Here is a 17,778-nt window from a genome sequence, read left to right on the forward strand (position 1 = left end):
TAAGAAAAGTGTTCCGGGAATTGAAATAAATAAAAATCATCATGTCCTTTCTGTATTTAGTTACGGGTAATATGAACAGGTTTTCGTCCGTTTCCGAACGTTAGCGGAATGCACGGCGGTGGGATTGCAGCGAAAGGATACTGCGTTCCGGCGCCGCGCCGTGTTGTAACATCGAGTGTAACATGGAGTGTAACGCTGGCTGCAGCGGTTGCCGCTCCGGTTCTTAGCGTTTTATTCTCTCTTTTTGTACCTTCAATGTCATTCGTTTTGTAACATGTTTCAAGTGAATTATATGGGTTGTGTAATTGTGGGATTTATGTTACAATAATTGTATGTGTTTTGATATTTTATATATGAATAAATTTAAAAATAATCGTAACGGAAATTGTTCTCTATGGAGAACCTTGATGTTGATTTCTATAAGAATTTTGTATATTTCTATATATTTATAAGTATAATTGTAGTATGTGTTTGTTATAAATCATAATAATTCATACAAAACCTGCAAATAACACTTTGAGTGTTGGCTAATTTGAGTGATATTGTTTATTGATTTTTGTTTTATTAATTTGTGTGTATTCAGTATGTCAGTTTTACTTATTGAAAGGAAATAAGTATACGTTGGCCGGGTATACGAGAAGTTTGCGCAAGCGCAGGTCTAGTCACCGTCAGCTAGGTGCGGCCACGATCCTTACGAGTTTGCGAGACTTAAGCCTTCATAAAGTGCTCATAGTTAACACTAAAATACACTAATTGGAACTAAGTATGCTGTCCTAAATGTAAACTATACTTTCGGAATGTTTTAGTAAAAAGGTTCTCTTGTAATATGCAGACAACAAGCATACGTATCGCCTAGATGTTAGCACTTTTTTCAGTTTTAAAGTTACGTTTTTCATTCTGAGTATGACCGTTTCGATTCACCTCTTATAGCCTAAAGGGTTTGACCTATTATGAAAACTGAGGTCTCATTCCATTCGTATTCTTTTCAGCAATGTTAGTAGTAAATCAGGGGAACAACACCGTTAGCGTATTTAGAGTACTTACGAGTTGCAGCGTGGTGAGATGCTTCTTCCACCAGAGATACTTGTGGTACTGCGGGCCCATGGCCGCCATCATGTAGTAGCTGTACATGATCACGTGCACCAAGTTGTTCACCACGTTCGAGAATGTTCCGTGACCACCTGCACAACATAAATTTGTATAAATAACATCTTGCACTAACCTAAAAAAGTTTTCTTAACGTCATCGACAAAATTTGTATTATTTGTATATCGTACCGGGCGTAAAATACACCAACACATCTCATAATTTTTAGATATTTTTCGATGACGTCATAAAGGTTGCCTATCGCAAATATTCGTGTTAGGCTCTCGGTAGTCACGTGGTAAAATATTTTTTGGCCTTTTCAAGTAAAAGTTTTTAAATTATTTAAAGGTTTGAGGCATTTGATGCTTTTGTTAGATACCACGTGAATAGGGTAAGCAGAGATTTTAGATTTATATTTGCACATCAAATTAATAAAGCCATTATATAATATGTGCGTGGTGTTGAAATTACTTTTGTAAATCAATTGCTTGATTAATTTAGTTGTAAGTTGTTAAGGTTCCTAATTGAGTGAATTAACTTTCACCTTTTTTTAAGAAAAGGGAAATTTTAATGCAAAGTGCTAAAGGTCGTCAGTAAAATGACAAAAAATGTTATACAAGGAAAAAGATTCGAACAGATGCGAATATAAATAAAATTTTATGAAAAAAGATCATGATGATATTATTTGAAATTGACACATTTTTTTGTAAGTTACGTTGAAAACAAGAATTCTGTAATAATTTAGGTTTAAATATTAGTTTGTCTCTGATAATAATACCAAAAGAAAATTTTAATCTAGGGTTCTTGTATTTCCTACCCTAATATTAATCGGTTTTAATGTAAAAATGAAGTTAGAATCTTACCAGCAATGAATTTAACAAGTAACCAAGCTTCGAAAGGAGTAAGTGCGTGGTGGTAGAGATGCAGCCACGTGATCTGACTCTTCTTCTTTCTCAACACAAAGAATATCGTGTCTGCGAACTCCGATAACTTGGAGAAGTAGTACACCCAGCAGAGATGGAGCATCTGTAAGTAAATGAAAGAAATTAATTTTATCAACACTCGAAAATTAATTAATGAGCCTAGCACAAATATTTGTGACAATCGCCTATCGTCATCGTCAATTTTGTCAAAATTAGTATGAGATTTTGGTGTGCTATACACCAGATAGAGGGCGCTGTACATTTTAATACAAATTTTGTCGCTGATATTACGGTGGCGATTTTCACAAATATTTGTGCTAGGCCCAAAGTTAAGATCCTAAGCTTTTGGATTTTGAAGTCGTGCGTGACTGCTATTTCTATGACAATCGTGGTCGTGCTAGTGGAATTTATAGAACCATTTTATAAAACAGCAGACGAACGCCATCAGGAGTTGTGGAAGAGGGACAATCGATCAGCATAAGAATGACTTGACGACCACTTATACTTCTTGCACTAATAAATGCGTCAAAATGTAGGCGATTTATTTTCAATTCCAATAGAATATTGACCAATTAAATTGGATCTCCGTGTTAATGAGTTTCACTTTCAATGGTGGGCCGGTGGCGGTTTTTGTTGGCTGGTGAGTGACGTAACCGCTGTTACTGCACCGCAGAATGACCGAGCCGCTTTCCCCGCGTTACGCGCTCTTTATTGAACACAAGTTCATTGCTGGAGATGGATTTTTAAGGTTGCGGTCAACCTATGTGACTTGACATTTGCTAAATTTTTTCCAAAGCTGAATTACGAATAACCTTTAAATTTTTTTGTTACACTCTATGAGTTTGTCTGTCATGCAAAAATAGTACGAAACAAAGAAAGGATGGCACTAAATTATTTCGCAAGTTGCTACTTGCGAATTTAACTTAGAAACTTATAACAACTTTCTTTTATAATGACGATAGTAAATGAACACTTGTGAATATTTAAGGAAAAAGTGCGATGTATAATTTTGTGTGCCGCGCCTTGCATTGCGCGGGTCATTTCTCTTTCATCCGCGTTCGGAACAAACAACATTTCGAAAGTGCAACTCTATGGTGTGAGACGCGTACCATTGACTGATCTTGACCGACACACAGAGCTAGGAATAAATAGAGACGGCAACAATATTATTTGTCACCATTCTATATAAACTTAATTTGAAATTTAAATGTCAAATTAATATGTAATATATAAATAGATTTATAATTTAATGCAACGAATTATAGATAGATTCTATTAAAATAAAAACAAATCGTAGCATATTGATTTGGTTTTAGGAACATCTTTGCAAATCACATGCAACAATATTTCATTTATATCTTTTGCGAAATTATAACTATTGCTAGACTTATTCAATTTTAAAGTGAGACATATTTTTTAAATCTATGTTTGCTTCGGAAAGATTCGTCTAATCTTTTTTACTTTCTATAAGAGATGAATAGCAACACTTACATCGCACAGACTCAGGTTTCTTGAAGACGTTTAGAATGTACTTATGGGTCGGTTCAGTGACGTACTTCAAAATAATCATCAAGAGAAAAGCGAGAAAGTAAATAACTGAAGTGTAAGTGAAAGAACGTAATATACAGATAAGATTTACATAGAAAAAGCTTGAAATCAATAGACGCAATAAATCTTTTTATTTCAATTACGAACAAAAGTTAAGATATTAAAAACGTTAATATACAGATGTACAGATAACGTATTTAGCTTCTCAAATAGGTAATGCTGCGTAAAATTAGTGTTACGGTTATTTTAAAGCAAAATATATCCCTTATGTTATTACAATTCCTTTTTTTTGTTAGTACCTTGTGTTTATAGAGGCAGTGGCGTTTCGGGACTTTACTGATTTTCTCGATTCTCTCCACGAAGAATTAAATTAAAATGGATTAGGTCACATACTAGGCGCTGGATCCTATCGGGTTCGTTGTGGCCGTAATCAACCACGCTGACGGTTGTTCAGTGTTATCTAGGATAAGTTGAAGACATAAAATGTGAGTAGGTGTAGGGTTTGCACTTACCCGTCTGGCTTTATCACTCTCGCTGTAGTCTACAGGTTGGCATGCGAGACTGTAGTCACCCCACCAGCCGGACGCTAAGTGCTGAAAAATATTATTTATTACTGTTTGGACTTTAATTTTTATTTAGACAGGTAAAAGTTCTTTTACTGTCAATTATAAGATTTAATTTAGTAGATTGCTTTGAGTAAGAAGTGAAAGTTATACGTGTGCAAATACTTAGCTATTACTCCTTGGATTTAATTGCTCGTAACACTATTCAATGACTTAAGAAAAAGCAATTTCTTAACCGTATGATTCAAGATAAGATAAAACATGTATGAGAACAAATGATGCAATTTTTGTTTTGTTTGGTTGTAATAATTATTTTGATTGTTAGCGAGCTTGTCAAAGTTCCAATACCAGTATTAAAATAATTAAAGTAACAATTCTAAATCTTACATCTTACTTATATTAGAAATGCGAATGTTTAGATAGATGGATGGATGTTTGTTTTAAGGCATCTCCAGAACGTCTGAACGGATATCGATAAAATTCGGAATAGATGTAGATCATAGTCTGGAAGAATACATGGGCTACTTATGTTTTTTTTTTAATTCCGCGCGGACGGAGTCGCCGGCGACCACTAGTAATGTCATAGTTCAAGATATATTTATTTGCATAATATAAGGAAGTGTTCTAGAATTAAGATGAAACATTATTAGGTAATCTGCACAATAATAGGGTACTCTCGAAGCGTGAAGGACGTGTCCGCTCGAATGACTGCAAGTTTTCGCAACAAAGTGACTCGACGCAGTGCGAAGCGGCCGTCTTTCACACTATTTTCCTTTGAACTCAATACACTAAGTATCGGTGGTCAAATTTATTAACTTTCAGTGGAAGTTTTAAAGGCCTTTTTGATGTGGAAAAAAGGTAAGACTTGCTACGAATCACCTGATATTTATTTGGTTATAGGCAAATAAACTTTAGTTGTTTTGTCTTGCAAATACCTATACATACTTTTCAATTACTTTTCGTTTTTTTTTATTATATTATAAAATTATAAAATAAGAAAGTTTTTGTCGATATAAATAGCAAATAATGTCCGTACGTTTATACCTACGCGTACCAAACCACTGGATAAATCAGTTAAATTATGTAAAATTCAGAGAAAGTAAAATAGAAATAATTTTCGTCTTTTATATCATGGGTTTTTCCGTCCAAGTACGAGTATTACGTGAGGTCCTTCAAGAGTAGAGTGAATAGGCATTTAGCTAGATCGTAGCACCTTTCGACTACATCATCACTTAACATCAGATGGGATCTTGGTCAAGTACTATTTATTATTAAATACAAAAAAAATGTTTAAACTTGCGAATTGACATTTTTTGTCATTATTACAACGTTTGACGTTTCACTTGATTAAAACCAACCCCACGGTTCGCTATTAGTCAAATAATACTGACCTCATAAAACATGTAGAGTGACAATAAAACTTGTCCAGCATTGTAAGCTACTAGAACGTTCTGTATCCTGAAGGGCTTCTTGTTGGCCATCCAGAGTGGACCGGCCACCATCACAAAGGCGAGGTAGGCGATCACCATGGCCAGTGTCGGCAGCGGAGTGTCGAATAGGAACCATCCTTGTACTCTGGGATCTGTAATAAACGTTAAACAATTAACAAACTTTTTTTGATTGAATTAAAGAAGATGATGGTACTGAATAAGTCCGTATGTTTCTTTAGGTCTTTTATCTCCGAAAATCGTTCCTAGTGTACAGATTTTGATGGTTCTTTTTTATTTAAAAGCTAAGCTTGATTTATGATCCCATTTTCTATCTGAGTGGTATTTTTGAGTTACACTTACTAATTCTATTGATGTGTTTAGCTTATTATTTCAGAACTAATTAAGAAATTTTTAGATTTTTATATTATAATAAACTGGAATAATGAAAAATTTTATGTTCTTAAATTTTCAGTAAAGAATTCACTTATATTAAACAACATATGAGTACTTTGAATTAATTTATATCTTGACTAATAACCTAACCAAACATGTTTGGAATTATGCCTTTTTATTTTACTTGGGAGCAATGTTATTCGTATTGTTACGTCAAATATTCTCTGTTCGTTAAATCTACAAAACAAACAAACCAATAGTAACTCAATATTATTCATCGGAGTTTCCTTCAACTGTTGAACAATTTGGAAATATTTATATGAATGTCTGTAGTTTCACGTCTCTAGGCGCCATAGAGTAGAAATTTGTGGTACTTAATAGTTAATGTACTGGATATTTGCGCGATAATTTATAGTTAGTAATTGTAATTATATAAGTGTATTTAATCACTCCAGTACACAAATGGGTTACTTTTAATACATCGTAATTTCTTACGCCATTGTTGAAGCTTTCTCCAAGTAACCATCACTATAAGGAATTTTTGTTAACTTGAAATTTAACTTTAAAGTTATTAATAAGTTCTATCGAGAAAGAAAATTAGTCATAGATCAATATCATCATCATCATCAGCTCACTACATGTCCCCAGCGAGGGGCTCGGAGCCTACCCTAAGTTAAGGGTGTTTAGGCCATAGTCAACCACGCTGGCCAAGTGCGGGTTGGTTGACTTCACACATATCTTTGAATTTCTTCTCAGATATGTGCAGGTTGCATCACGATGTTTTCCTTCACCGTAAGAACGTCGGATAAATGTACATATGTAAATCGGAAATCGAAAAACACATTGGTACATGGCGGGATTCGAACCCCGGACCTGCAGATTGCAAGTCAAGGGTTGAAACCCTGGAGCCACCGGCGCTCTATATATCAATATACTTTTGAAATATTTCACCTAAATGTACGTATATGGACTTACATGGTATGGTCCTAACAATGACAAAAGTAAAAACTTTAATAAAGACATTAAAATGGATGGTTTTTAGAATAAACTAGGAATATTATTAGTTGTTATCATTGTTTTTGGTTAAATCTTTCTTTGTTTTTCTTTCTTTTCTTACATGCTTTGTCCAAAATCTTAAAGAATGTTTCTTGAACAAAAACGTAATATATTAATTAATCTTAAATTAATAGTGGAATTATATTAAGGTTATTGTACAATGCTTTTTTATAGGAATCTTAATAAAGACATAAAGTCATAGAGACCTCAAACTTTTCAGTCTTTTCCTTTAATATGTAACCAATAAAATTTATTCATTTTTTTTTCAGAGTTTTCCGAAGATTTTGTTCTTTTAACTAATAACGGTATTAAAAAAATAAAATTCAGTTTTTAATTGTTTCATAAACTTGTTAAACATTAAACTATGACGAAGCAACGCAATGAAATATTTCTGTTTGAACAAAATCCCCAGAAAAGATGTAATAATTAAGGATAATATCAGACTACAGACGAAATTTATTTCAATATAGTAGCTGTAACGCGCGACTTTTGCCGCCTAAAAGCAAAATAACAACCTGAAATTTAACTCTATTCGAAAACTTCAAACACATTCAAACTTTCGCACTTATAATATTAGGAAGAAGTTAGTTTGTTTATTCTGATTGCGTCGGTGACTCAGTGGTCAAGCACTTGACTTGCGATCTGCAGGTCCTGGGTTCGGTCCCGCCATGTAGCAATGTGTTTTTCGATTTCCGAATTATGTACATTTATCCGACGTTCTTACGGTGAAGGAAAACATCATGATGCAACCGGCACATATCAGAGAAGAAATTCACAGATATGTGTGAAGTCAACCAACCCGCACTTGGTTGACTATGGCCTAGTCACCCGTAACTTAGGGTAGGCTCCGAGCCCCTCGGTGGGGACGTATAGTGAGCTGATGATGATTTATGTAATGTTTTTATTATCACTACCGTGTTTGGTATCTAAAAGGATTTAAAAAATAATGATACTGATATTATAGTCTCTTAATTAAACTAATTATTAAACAAACAAAGCTAACAAGTTCAATTGTTTCTATAATTTATAAAAACATAAATAAGTTTTAATTATTATTGTTTATTATTCAACAGCCATCGAATTTGTCTGCAAAAAATATGCAAATACCTATAATCAATGACGTGGGAACTGACAGTCGACACGACAGAACTTAATGATAAGTGCTGTTCAGTTGTCCTATATAATTATACCTATTGGTACTTGTTTAAAAAGTATTGGTAAGTTTTAGTATAAAATCGTTCGAAGTAATGAAACCTTTTTTGATACCAATATTGCTAATGACTTGATATATGATTTCAGCTTTTTACGAGTCCAAAAACATTGTGCAATAAATTATAAAGATACAGACGAAATGAGAACTTTTTGATATCGATTAAAAGTACCTGAGAAATAAAGTTTAACTCTTATTGCCCACAGTCGTTAAGTGATCTCGGCTTTACGTAAATTTATAGTGGGTTTCAGAGATTAACATCTCCGTTTGAAACATATTGTTATCTTATTTTACATTAAAGGTTTGGGACTAATTAAAGACTCGACGTGAGACATGTAAATAAAGACAGTAAATGAGACAGGAACCTCGGTTTGCTTTTATAGTTACTTTATGAGGTCAATGACCTACTATTTAAATCGACATAATTCTTTAAAAGTACGTATAAGATATTTTTATGAAAACTTAGCACGGATTAAAAGACTTTTTACACGTTATTAGTCACGCGGGCTAGTTTAATGGAGCAGGCGTTAGGGGTTATGTTGGATGTATTGCAAAGTAAAAGTATGGTGTTAGTAAATGTTGCGATAATAAATCAAACTATCCGAATAAATATACATTCACGTTTTTTCTTAGACTGACGGACGTGTTATTGGAATGAAAGATGCGAGCAATCAATCTTTACTTTTGCCATGACAAAGTGTAAAATGCTTCGTTTAAATTTGCCGTATGTTTAAATTAAACTAATCGTGGAGGTTACGACTAATTTTTTTGAGTGTTTTTAAAACTTAGATGGATTTATATTTACGTCTTCAATTAAATCTTAAAACCTATTTTTTAAGTAACACATTAAATTATGTGTTCAAATAAATTCATAATTCGTCATGATTCTATGAAGCCGTCAGTGTTATAAAAATTAAGAAATGCGCCACCTAGTGAAATATTTAAGAACGATTAACCACTTTAATATGTGTTATATTCAAATTCATTAAACTTTATTTCAAATAATGTAAAAGCTTTGTAGATGTGACTCAATTTTGTAATGATTATATTTGGAACTTATTATATAATTTTTATTAAAACCTCCATAATTGGATTTATGTGTACAAAAACAAATTCTCATAATATCTAAAAGTAACAGAGATAATATATTTTTGTTCATTTGTTTCGGCAGTGGAAATCCACGGTTAAAGGATATGAAACATTTATGTATGTACCTGACACTCGCTCTGCCAGCATCCAGTACTTGTTTATGATGGTTGTCCAATTGTTGTCCGAATAGTAATCGTCGATGGCGATTTTCACGAAACCCGTCATTTTGATAGTTTATTTTGTACCACTTTTCACTTTTATTGTTTTAAAATCACTGGACACTCACACGCCACTTAAATCCAATCACTGTCTGCCAAAACACGGCCACAATTTGCTGGCTGCAAGTCGTCACCTTAAAAGAAAAAGTAATACACATTATAAATTAAAGGATAACAGTTTTACTAAAATATAAATAATCACAATTTTTTTAATAGCAAATTTAATTTTATTGGAAAATATTTTTTACCGGTAATCAGTTCCCATGCGTAACGTCATTTTACGATAAATATTTTTTGCTGACACAATCAAAGGCACATCTCTTTGCAACGAACGAAAGGGAAAACTTGACCTTTGCGTGAAAGTGCGCGCGAGTCGCTCTCCGAAACGGAATTGAATCTCCCGCGTAGAGTTGCCAATGGCGGCGATACTCCCCCACTTACAAAAAGACGTATACGTCAAACATTGCGACATTACAAATTGCGTTTTAACACGAACTCACACCGTTGACGTTTCCTAAACAACCTCCGACAAACAGTTTCCCTCCAGCGTCGTTTTAAGGTTTCTTTTGATAAGATTATATTTTTATTAATTAGAAATTATCTACTGTTTTATAAACGATACATTGATAACGGTCTAAAATGATATTTCAACTTTATATAATATTATTACTAGCTACTTTGGCGATAAGTTTTAAAATCTAGCTTATGTTACATAAATTTTAACTTCTTTTTTTTGTTCAAAGTAAAGTTTTTAAAATAAATGAATATATTCTTACTTGTAATTTTTAAGATAATAATTTGGAGAAACATTTTTAATTATATTTATTAGTGAAGAACCAGTTTGCCATTTAGTAAGAAATTTTATCCCCGTCCACGACCTTCGATTGATTTCCAAATTTCATACATAAATATTTTATATATCATTTAACTTTTGTAACGGTTAACGTTACGTTATAGCTGTTAATTATGTGCGTTTAGAAATATAATGTTTGAAAATTCTGCGCGTGAAATATGCGCACATATGAATGGTAATGTACAACATAACTCGTAAAATGATCCGTGTAATATTTATGTTGTATATCATAGAAGTATAAAATTATATGTTGATTGTAATTATGTTGGAAATTATTATGACTTGAGAGCCTAATTGTCAAGTAATAATAATATACATAATGGCAAATTTAACTGTGGTATATCAACTACTAAGAAAATAGTTTATAGGGATTGCGTTTTATTGTTTAAGTTATTAATTTTTAAACCATTATTTAATTAATGAAATTACAGCGTTATGGAAATAAATTAATATTAAAAAAATTCTTTGTAACTATCTGAATGCATAACAAAGATCTCTCATCATGTCGAAGTATTTCTTAGTACACATAATAGCTCAGAGATGGCGCTAGCAGTAACTTTCACTGGCACAGTTTCAGTGAACTTGTACAATGTTCCCCTTTGCTCAATGTCAAGAGCTTATTGCCAAGCGTTTGTGCTTAATTGAAAGAAAAAGTTGTAATAGAATTTTAGAATTACTACGGGCGTAAGTTAAAAAAATAAATTGGGTATTGAATTTTACTTTTTTTAACGGAAAAAAAGGCAATTAGCAATCTCTAACTATTTAGTGACCACTGAGCGATGTGGATATCAGCATTTTAGGAATTCAAATGTTACTAAAAATATTAAATACAATAATTTAATATTTTGTAGAACAACCTAAGATTTTTAATTAGTTTTAGACATTATTAGTTATAATCTTTTTGCGCGAATGGCGCGCTTTCGTTAAAAAGTCGAGTGACAAAAATGATTAGTGAGGGGACATAAACGTCGATATTTTTTGTAAGGCTAGTGTTGCGCCAGTCCCGGATTTTCTTCCGATCACTAGGTAAAGCCGATCTGTCTTTACTTTTATTTATCTGAAGTCATACAACAATGTCAACATCTTTCCGAATACAAAATTATCTGCAATAATAATGCACTTATCATTGATTACGAAACGCAATGAAATGCACAAAGATTTACACAAACAATAATTAATTAGCTCAATTTTCTGATGCAACTTGCATTATATTGCGGAGTTCGAGTTTGCGCAAACTTATATATAAATCATTAAATAACTAATCCGTATTAATAAAGTTTTATAAGAATAATTGAAATAAACCGAATACAGAAAATCTTTAATTGACAATTTAAACCGTTGGTTTCTAAGACTAATATCTTTAATAAAACATTTAAGCATCACTGTCATTATATTTGACGAAATATGGATATTTTTGTCTCAGAAACCTACGGTATAACGGTCAAGTTGGATTTAAAGATTGTTTTATTATTTATTAGTTTATTTTTAGAGATACATACGATACTGTTGAAATTGTTTACAGCCAATGAAGCTCCTAACATATAGTATATAAAATACTGGAATATTTTTATAAAAGTAACTATTTAAGATTAAAAAAATGCTTGATGTTGGTTATAATATTTTAACAAGTAATTATCATGTATCAAGCGCGTACCCGCAACTTTCATAGAATTATTTTGCGTAACCGCGTTGCTCAGGGTCGGCTATGCAATTTATTCGAATAGTTTTCGGCTCTGGTATTTGAACAAAATCAAGGTGGAATTTAATGATTTATCATTTAGGCTTTCTTACGAAATTTAGCGAATAGAAATGTAAATATTATATGACAAAATATTTGGTTTGTCGTTTTTTAAATTATTTATGAGTAGGAATTGACTTTTGAACGCTGGAAATGCTATATTGTTTCGTCATAAATATTATGTTTACGGCTTCTGCTCGTGAGTTTTAAACTCCAAAATACTCGTGTTAAGATTGTCATCGCTTACATTCTCTTTGAAAAATCTGAGATTATAGGTAAATAAAAACCATAAAAACTTATCAAATGCGTTCAAAGGATTAAAACACGTGTTATACCACACATTGTCGAACTGTATTTTTAGGAGTAATACAGTTTGTCTTTTACGAGTATCTCGACAGTGGAAACCCACGATATTATGCACGTATTTTGTCACGATTATTTATACGGCTAAAATTCATTGTTACTGGCTATACCTATACGTTGCCTATTTATTTTTATACATTTTGTCTATTCCACTACCGTTATCACTAATCGAGTGTTACTATTACGGGTTCTGGTAGCCTATTCTTATCTATATTGATTATAAAGAGAAATATTTGTTATTCATCAAATTCCATTTGTCTGCTTTCCTAAGAAAAGCTTCAAGTGGCGTGATGTGAAGGTCAACTTTCGCAAGAGATTGTGAAAAATACATAACTCGTTCTGCGACTGCCGCCGACGTCGCAGCCGTGGCCGGTGGTGGCTGGTGCTGCTGCTAACCAGGTTAAGGTCGCACATAGAGTTCTCGAACGTAAGCTAAATGTTTACGTAAGTGGTGCAGGTGTGCCAAAATATATCTTTTGTGGATCTGCATGTTTCATCTCGTTATTACACTTGGATTCGGCTGCAATCCCACATTCAAAACAATATCGAAACGATAACGGTAACTAATTTTTTTTTATTTTACAGATATGTTTATCGTTTTCTCTTGTGTTCTGAGAAAATTAAACCAATTTAAAATCATTTCAGGTTTGAAAGCACGTAGGAGACAAACATAAAAACATTTTTCTTATAATAATATTATAGAGAAAAAAGAAAACGGATAAGTTCTGAAAAAAAAATTGTCCAAATTATGAATAAATACAATTAAAGGAAAAAGATCAATAATTGAGATAAAAAAACTACCCTATCTCCCCAGTTAGACCAAATTACAGAATTGTTACAGTATTTTCTGAGTTTATCGCGAACATACATCGTAACACGAAATTTTTCTATGTTTTAGATTTACTATACATGTTAAATAGTGTATTTTACTTTATAATATTCAAAGCAAATTAATCTTGAACGTGTTTAAGAATCACGCTGAATTAAATTTACAGCGCGATTTCAATATCATTCTTATTTATTAATTGCGTGTCTTCTTTCCTTACATTTTATGTTAACAAAGATGTTGTTTACGATAACATACGATACGTAGAACAAACGCTAATGGATGTGTGTACAATTACAATTGTTTTAAACGTTGTATTACAAAGATTTATCTTACTACGAAGATAGAATTTAATATAAGCCATTATAAAACGGGATTAACATAGAAAAGTCACATTTTATTCTCCGCGGACAAAATCGCGGTGAGTAGTGAAATATAGTTTTACACAATTTATGAATTGTGTAAAAATTACACAACTCAACCTTGTGATCTTCAAAGCGGTCAACCTCGACTAGTGTGCCCAGCCCTAATTGCTTAGGTCACTGTCACTACACATTTTAGTACAATCTGTGTACTCATTACATATTTCATAGTACACACTATGTTGTACACATTACACTCATTATAAAGCAAAGATGTTGGTAATAATGTTATGCTCTGTTTAATTTTATTAAACATTCCCTCTTCGGATAAATATATTACTTTAATTGGCCTAGATTTTAAGAGTTAAGCTAATAATACTACAAATGAGCTAAAAAAATATTTTGCTTTCGCTGTAAATTTTTGGATTGTGTCGTAACCAAACAAGGGCAAATAACTTACGACAACATCTTATAAAAACGAGTAATTTAAGTATATGATTATTAATTAAAATCTCGATCTTAAGTTAATATCAAAATTACAGAAGAAAGAAACGAAATAACAACACTAATAGGTGGGTTTTCTTGTAATAGATAATTTCCTAAATATGCAGGTTTATCAAAAAATACATAAAACATTAAAAAAAATAGATTTCAGTTTACATTACTTACAAATAATTTAAATAGCAAAAATGCGTTTTTGCTTCCTTTATTTTGACATATAGAAAATAATTGAGGTGTATGTAACCCGACCTAATTCTACTCCTTTTCCTTTTTCCAATAAAAATATTAATTAGAATTAGAAGTACGTGGCAGTTAAGTTAATAATAATAGTAATAGTTAATGGACAGGAAGGAGACGAAACGCCTTACGTTTTTTGTTGAGTGATGATTCACTGATGCATTTGAAACTATTCTCGAAGGGCACGGGCGGTGTTGAGCAAGCGATGTAAATAATTTCCGCGACTGTTCACGCAATCGCCAGGATATTGCGATTCAAATGAGCACGATAGAAAATTTATAAAATACTTGATTTATTAACTTTGATTTAGTATGATTGAGCCAAGAACAAACAATAACCAAAAAATTAAATATCCACGAGTAAATATTAATAAACCGATCTGAAACGCGCTGAACCGTATGAAGAACTGTGATAATTTAGTTTTCTTTAGTATTAATGTCTCAAATTTAAGCAAGATTGTTACTGTTGTTACTTTTTATGACATAAATGGATGAATGGTTTAATAACTATGTAGATGTTTAACTAATTTAAATATAATAGGTAATTCATTCTTCATAATGTAATTTAAACGTTTCATGTCAAATATAAAATACACCTAGTGTAATCTGTTTTGAAAACAAATACCATTGTTTCTTGCAAGTTCATTTTCTAATACAATTTAAGCGATCTTTGAACTTGACATTGTATTTAAAATGACAATAGCAAATGCTATTAAAGCATTTTAATTTGTTGTAAAATTGCATTAAATTGAACATTTAAATTATATTTAAACATCAATTAATTGTTTTTCATTGTATAATGTTTAAATTTATATTCAAAATTAATGTAGTTTCTATGAAAATGACTTTAATACATTTATTGTGTTACCCCACGAAAAAAATATGTACTTATTATCTTGTAAACCCAATTAGGTAATACTAACGGATGTTCAGATATAAGATGTCAAATAAATACTTGCGACGTACTAGGAAAGGATAAACAAAATAGATATGATTATATCTTATTCTTAAAATTTTGTTACTAAGAAAGATAAATCTACAAGGAAGTCTAAAATTTTAGAATACCTTTATGAAAAAACACTTAAATACAGTATGATTTTTACCTGTTCAAGGAAGTGGACGAATATATCACTAATTCAAAACATATTTCTTCGTAAATTTTTTCGCACAAATCTTTTGAAGCGTTTCTTTACAAGACAATACAGGCACTAACGTTACTGAATGCATCGACGAGACAACAATTTTAATATGTTTAGACAACAAAAACAATTTGATCCTCTCAAGCGTGCACAGAGTAATGACTTCAACATTAAAATACATTACTCTGATAATAAAATTATGTACATTTTTATTTCTAGCATCAAAAGTACGGATTATTCTTTCAAAAATGTATCCTCTCTCTTTCTTACTCTCTCTTTGTCTCTGTCTCGAATGGCTCGCTATTATGAAACCTATGATCTTAGTATTCCCGTAAAAAATGAGTACGAGCAAAGATGTTTTTGGATTATTTAATATTTGTATGTTTTTAATAGAGATTCAAGAATAAACTAATATGGATAAGACTATAAGTAAAAAGATGTGCGAGAATCGTAATAAAAGTAAATCCGTAATTTTTGCCTTTTGAATTTCTTATGAATATGAATGTTTGAATAATATTTTTAAAGCTTTGGGGAAAACTGTGGATATATTAAAACGCCGGTTAAAAAGCAATGTATTTGAGTAGTCACTACATGAAACTACACTAGTGTTTAAACCTTGTGCCGGTCGCGATGTCATATTGCTCAATATTGTGTATTTGCTTGAACATTTTTCGCGTAGTTCAAGCGCACGCTTTAACTGGGTTAACCACATAACCCGTATTGTACTCGTATTACTGAGGGTTAACGATGTAAAGACAATATTATGAAAAATATTGTCATCCCTTTTATACTATTTGAAAAAATAGAGATAACATGATGTTTCAATATAAATTTTAGGCATGTTTCATAGAATGACATCTGAAGGTTTTACGAATCGTAAATGTTGTATACGTTAGAGAAAATAGGCGTTATGTGACACAGACCTTGTTAAAAAGTGTTGTGTAAACACACCTTAATTGTGTAGGTACGTTTTAATTATAAATATATTTTCATAGTATTAATAATACGAATTCAAATATAAATTAGAATTAAGGAACGTCCATTAAATCTCGTGTATTACTCTGTATTCGGTAAAGCGCTTTGTTTTTTGTTTCGTAACTTTTTGACGCAAGTCATTGATGAACGTTATTTCCAAAGACATATAAAGAAAAATATTATTTTATGCTTTTTATCGCAAAACGAAGCTAAATGAAGAAGATTAACGACTGTAGACTAGGATCTACGTCATATCAAACAAAAAAGACTCGGTCTCGACCCTATGGTCACTCGAACAATTATTAGGAATATATCCAAGGGGTGGGGGGGGGGGGGTTCGATCCTTTTTTGTATTTTAAATCTAACTGTTAATTTTTTGCCATAAGAAGTTGAAATACAAGTAGATGCAAATTTTGTTCTCCATTTTTGTGATTCTGGGTTTATTTTTTCATTTTGGCGTAACAAAGTTACTAACTATCGCTTGCTACTCTGTCTGTGCGTAATTAAAAAACTTAATTAGTAGCCTATGTGATCTTTCAGACTATGTTCTATATCTTTGTCAAATTTCAGCGAAATCTATCCAGTAATTCTGGTGATACCTTCTAACCAACATGCATCTATCATCATCATCGTCAGCTCACTATACGTCCCCACCGAGGGCCTCGGAGCCTACCCTAAGTTAAGGGTGATTAGGCCATAGTCAATCACGCTGGCCAAGTGCGGGTTGGTTGATTTCACACATGTCTGAATTTCTTCTCAGATATGTGCAGGTTGCATCACGATGTTTTCCTTCACCGTAAGACCATCGGATAAATGTACATATGTAAATCGGAAATCGAAAAACACATTGGTACATGGCGGGATTCGAACCCAGGACCTGCAGATTGCAAGTCAAGTGCTTGACTACTGAGCCACCGACGCTCCTATGCATCTATGCATCCATCCAAACATTCGCATCTTACTATATTATAAATGCGAATATTTTTATAGATGGATGGATGTTTGTCTGAAGATATCTCCAGAACGGCTCAACAGATCTCGATGAAATTTGCCATACATATAGAACACATGGGTTACTAATTATTTTTTTTCAGTCTCGCGCGGAAGGTTTCGCGGGCGACTGCTAGTTTAAAATATTAGTAAGATATGAAATGATTACAAAATATATATTGCCTACTTGCATGTTATTATTAGAAGTTTCTGTTTAACATCAAGGTTGTTTAACGTCCTGTTGTAATTTTTCACGTAACTTCATAACTTTCCTCAAAT

General features: G+C 32.2%; 1 protein-coding gene across 3 annotated transcripts in view; it reads right to left on the minus strand.

The window, feature by feature from the left end:
- The window catches only part of LOC106125580 (elongation of very long chain fatty acids protein 7), a 30,298-nt gene that overhangs the window by 3,562 nt on the left and 8,958 nt on the right, over window positions 1-17,778 (minus strand). Inside the window, exons 1-6 of one of the 3 annotated variants that reach the window (XM_013322846.1) lie at window positions 15,499-15,613; window positions 9,424-9,650; window positions 5,512-5,702; window positions 4,070-4,150; window positions 1,950-2,112; window positions 1,045-1,181 (exon numbers count right to left, since the gene is read on the minus strand). In XM_013322846.1, coding sequence (XP_013178300.1) covers window positions 1,045-1,181; window positions 1,950-2,112; window positions 4,070-4,150; window positions 5,512-5,702; window positions 9,424-9,523 — 672 coding nt within the window. In that variant the 5' untranslated portion in view covers window positions 9,524-9,650; window positions 15,499-15,613. Of the gene's footprint in view, window positions 1-1,044; window positions 1,182-1,949; window positions 2,113-4,069; window positions 4,151-5,511; window positions 5,703-9,423; window positions 9,651-9,764; window positions 9,894-15,498; window positions 15,614-17,778 lie in introns of those variants that run through there. The other 2 variants (XM_013322844.1, XM_013322845.1) reach the window with 2 other exon arrangements.

This window comes from Papilio xuthus, unplaced genomic scaffold, assembly GCF_000836235.2.
Source record: "Papilio xuthus unplaced genomic scaffold, Pxut_1.1 DF825928.1, whole genome shotgun sequence".
Lineage (NCBI taxonomy): Eukaryota > Metazoa > Arthropoda > Insecta > Lepidoptera > Papilionidae > Papilio > Papilio xuthus.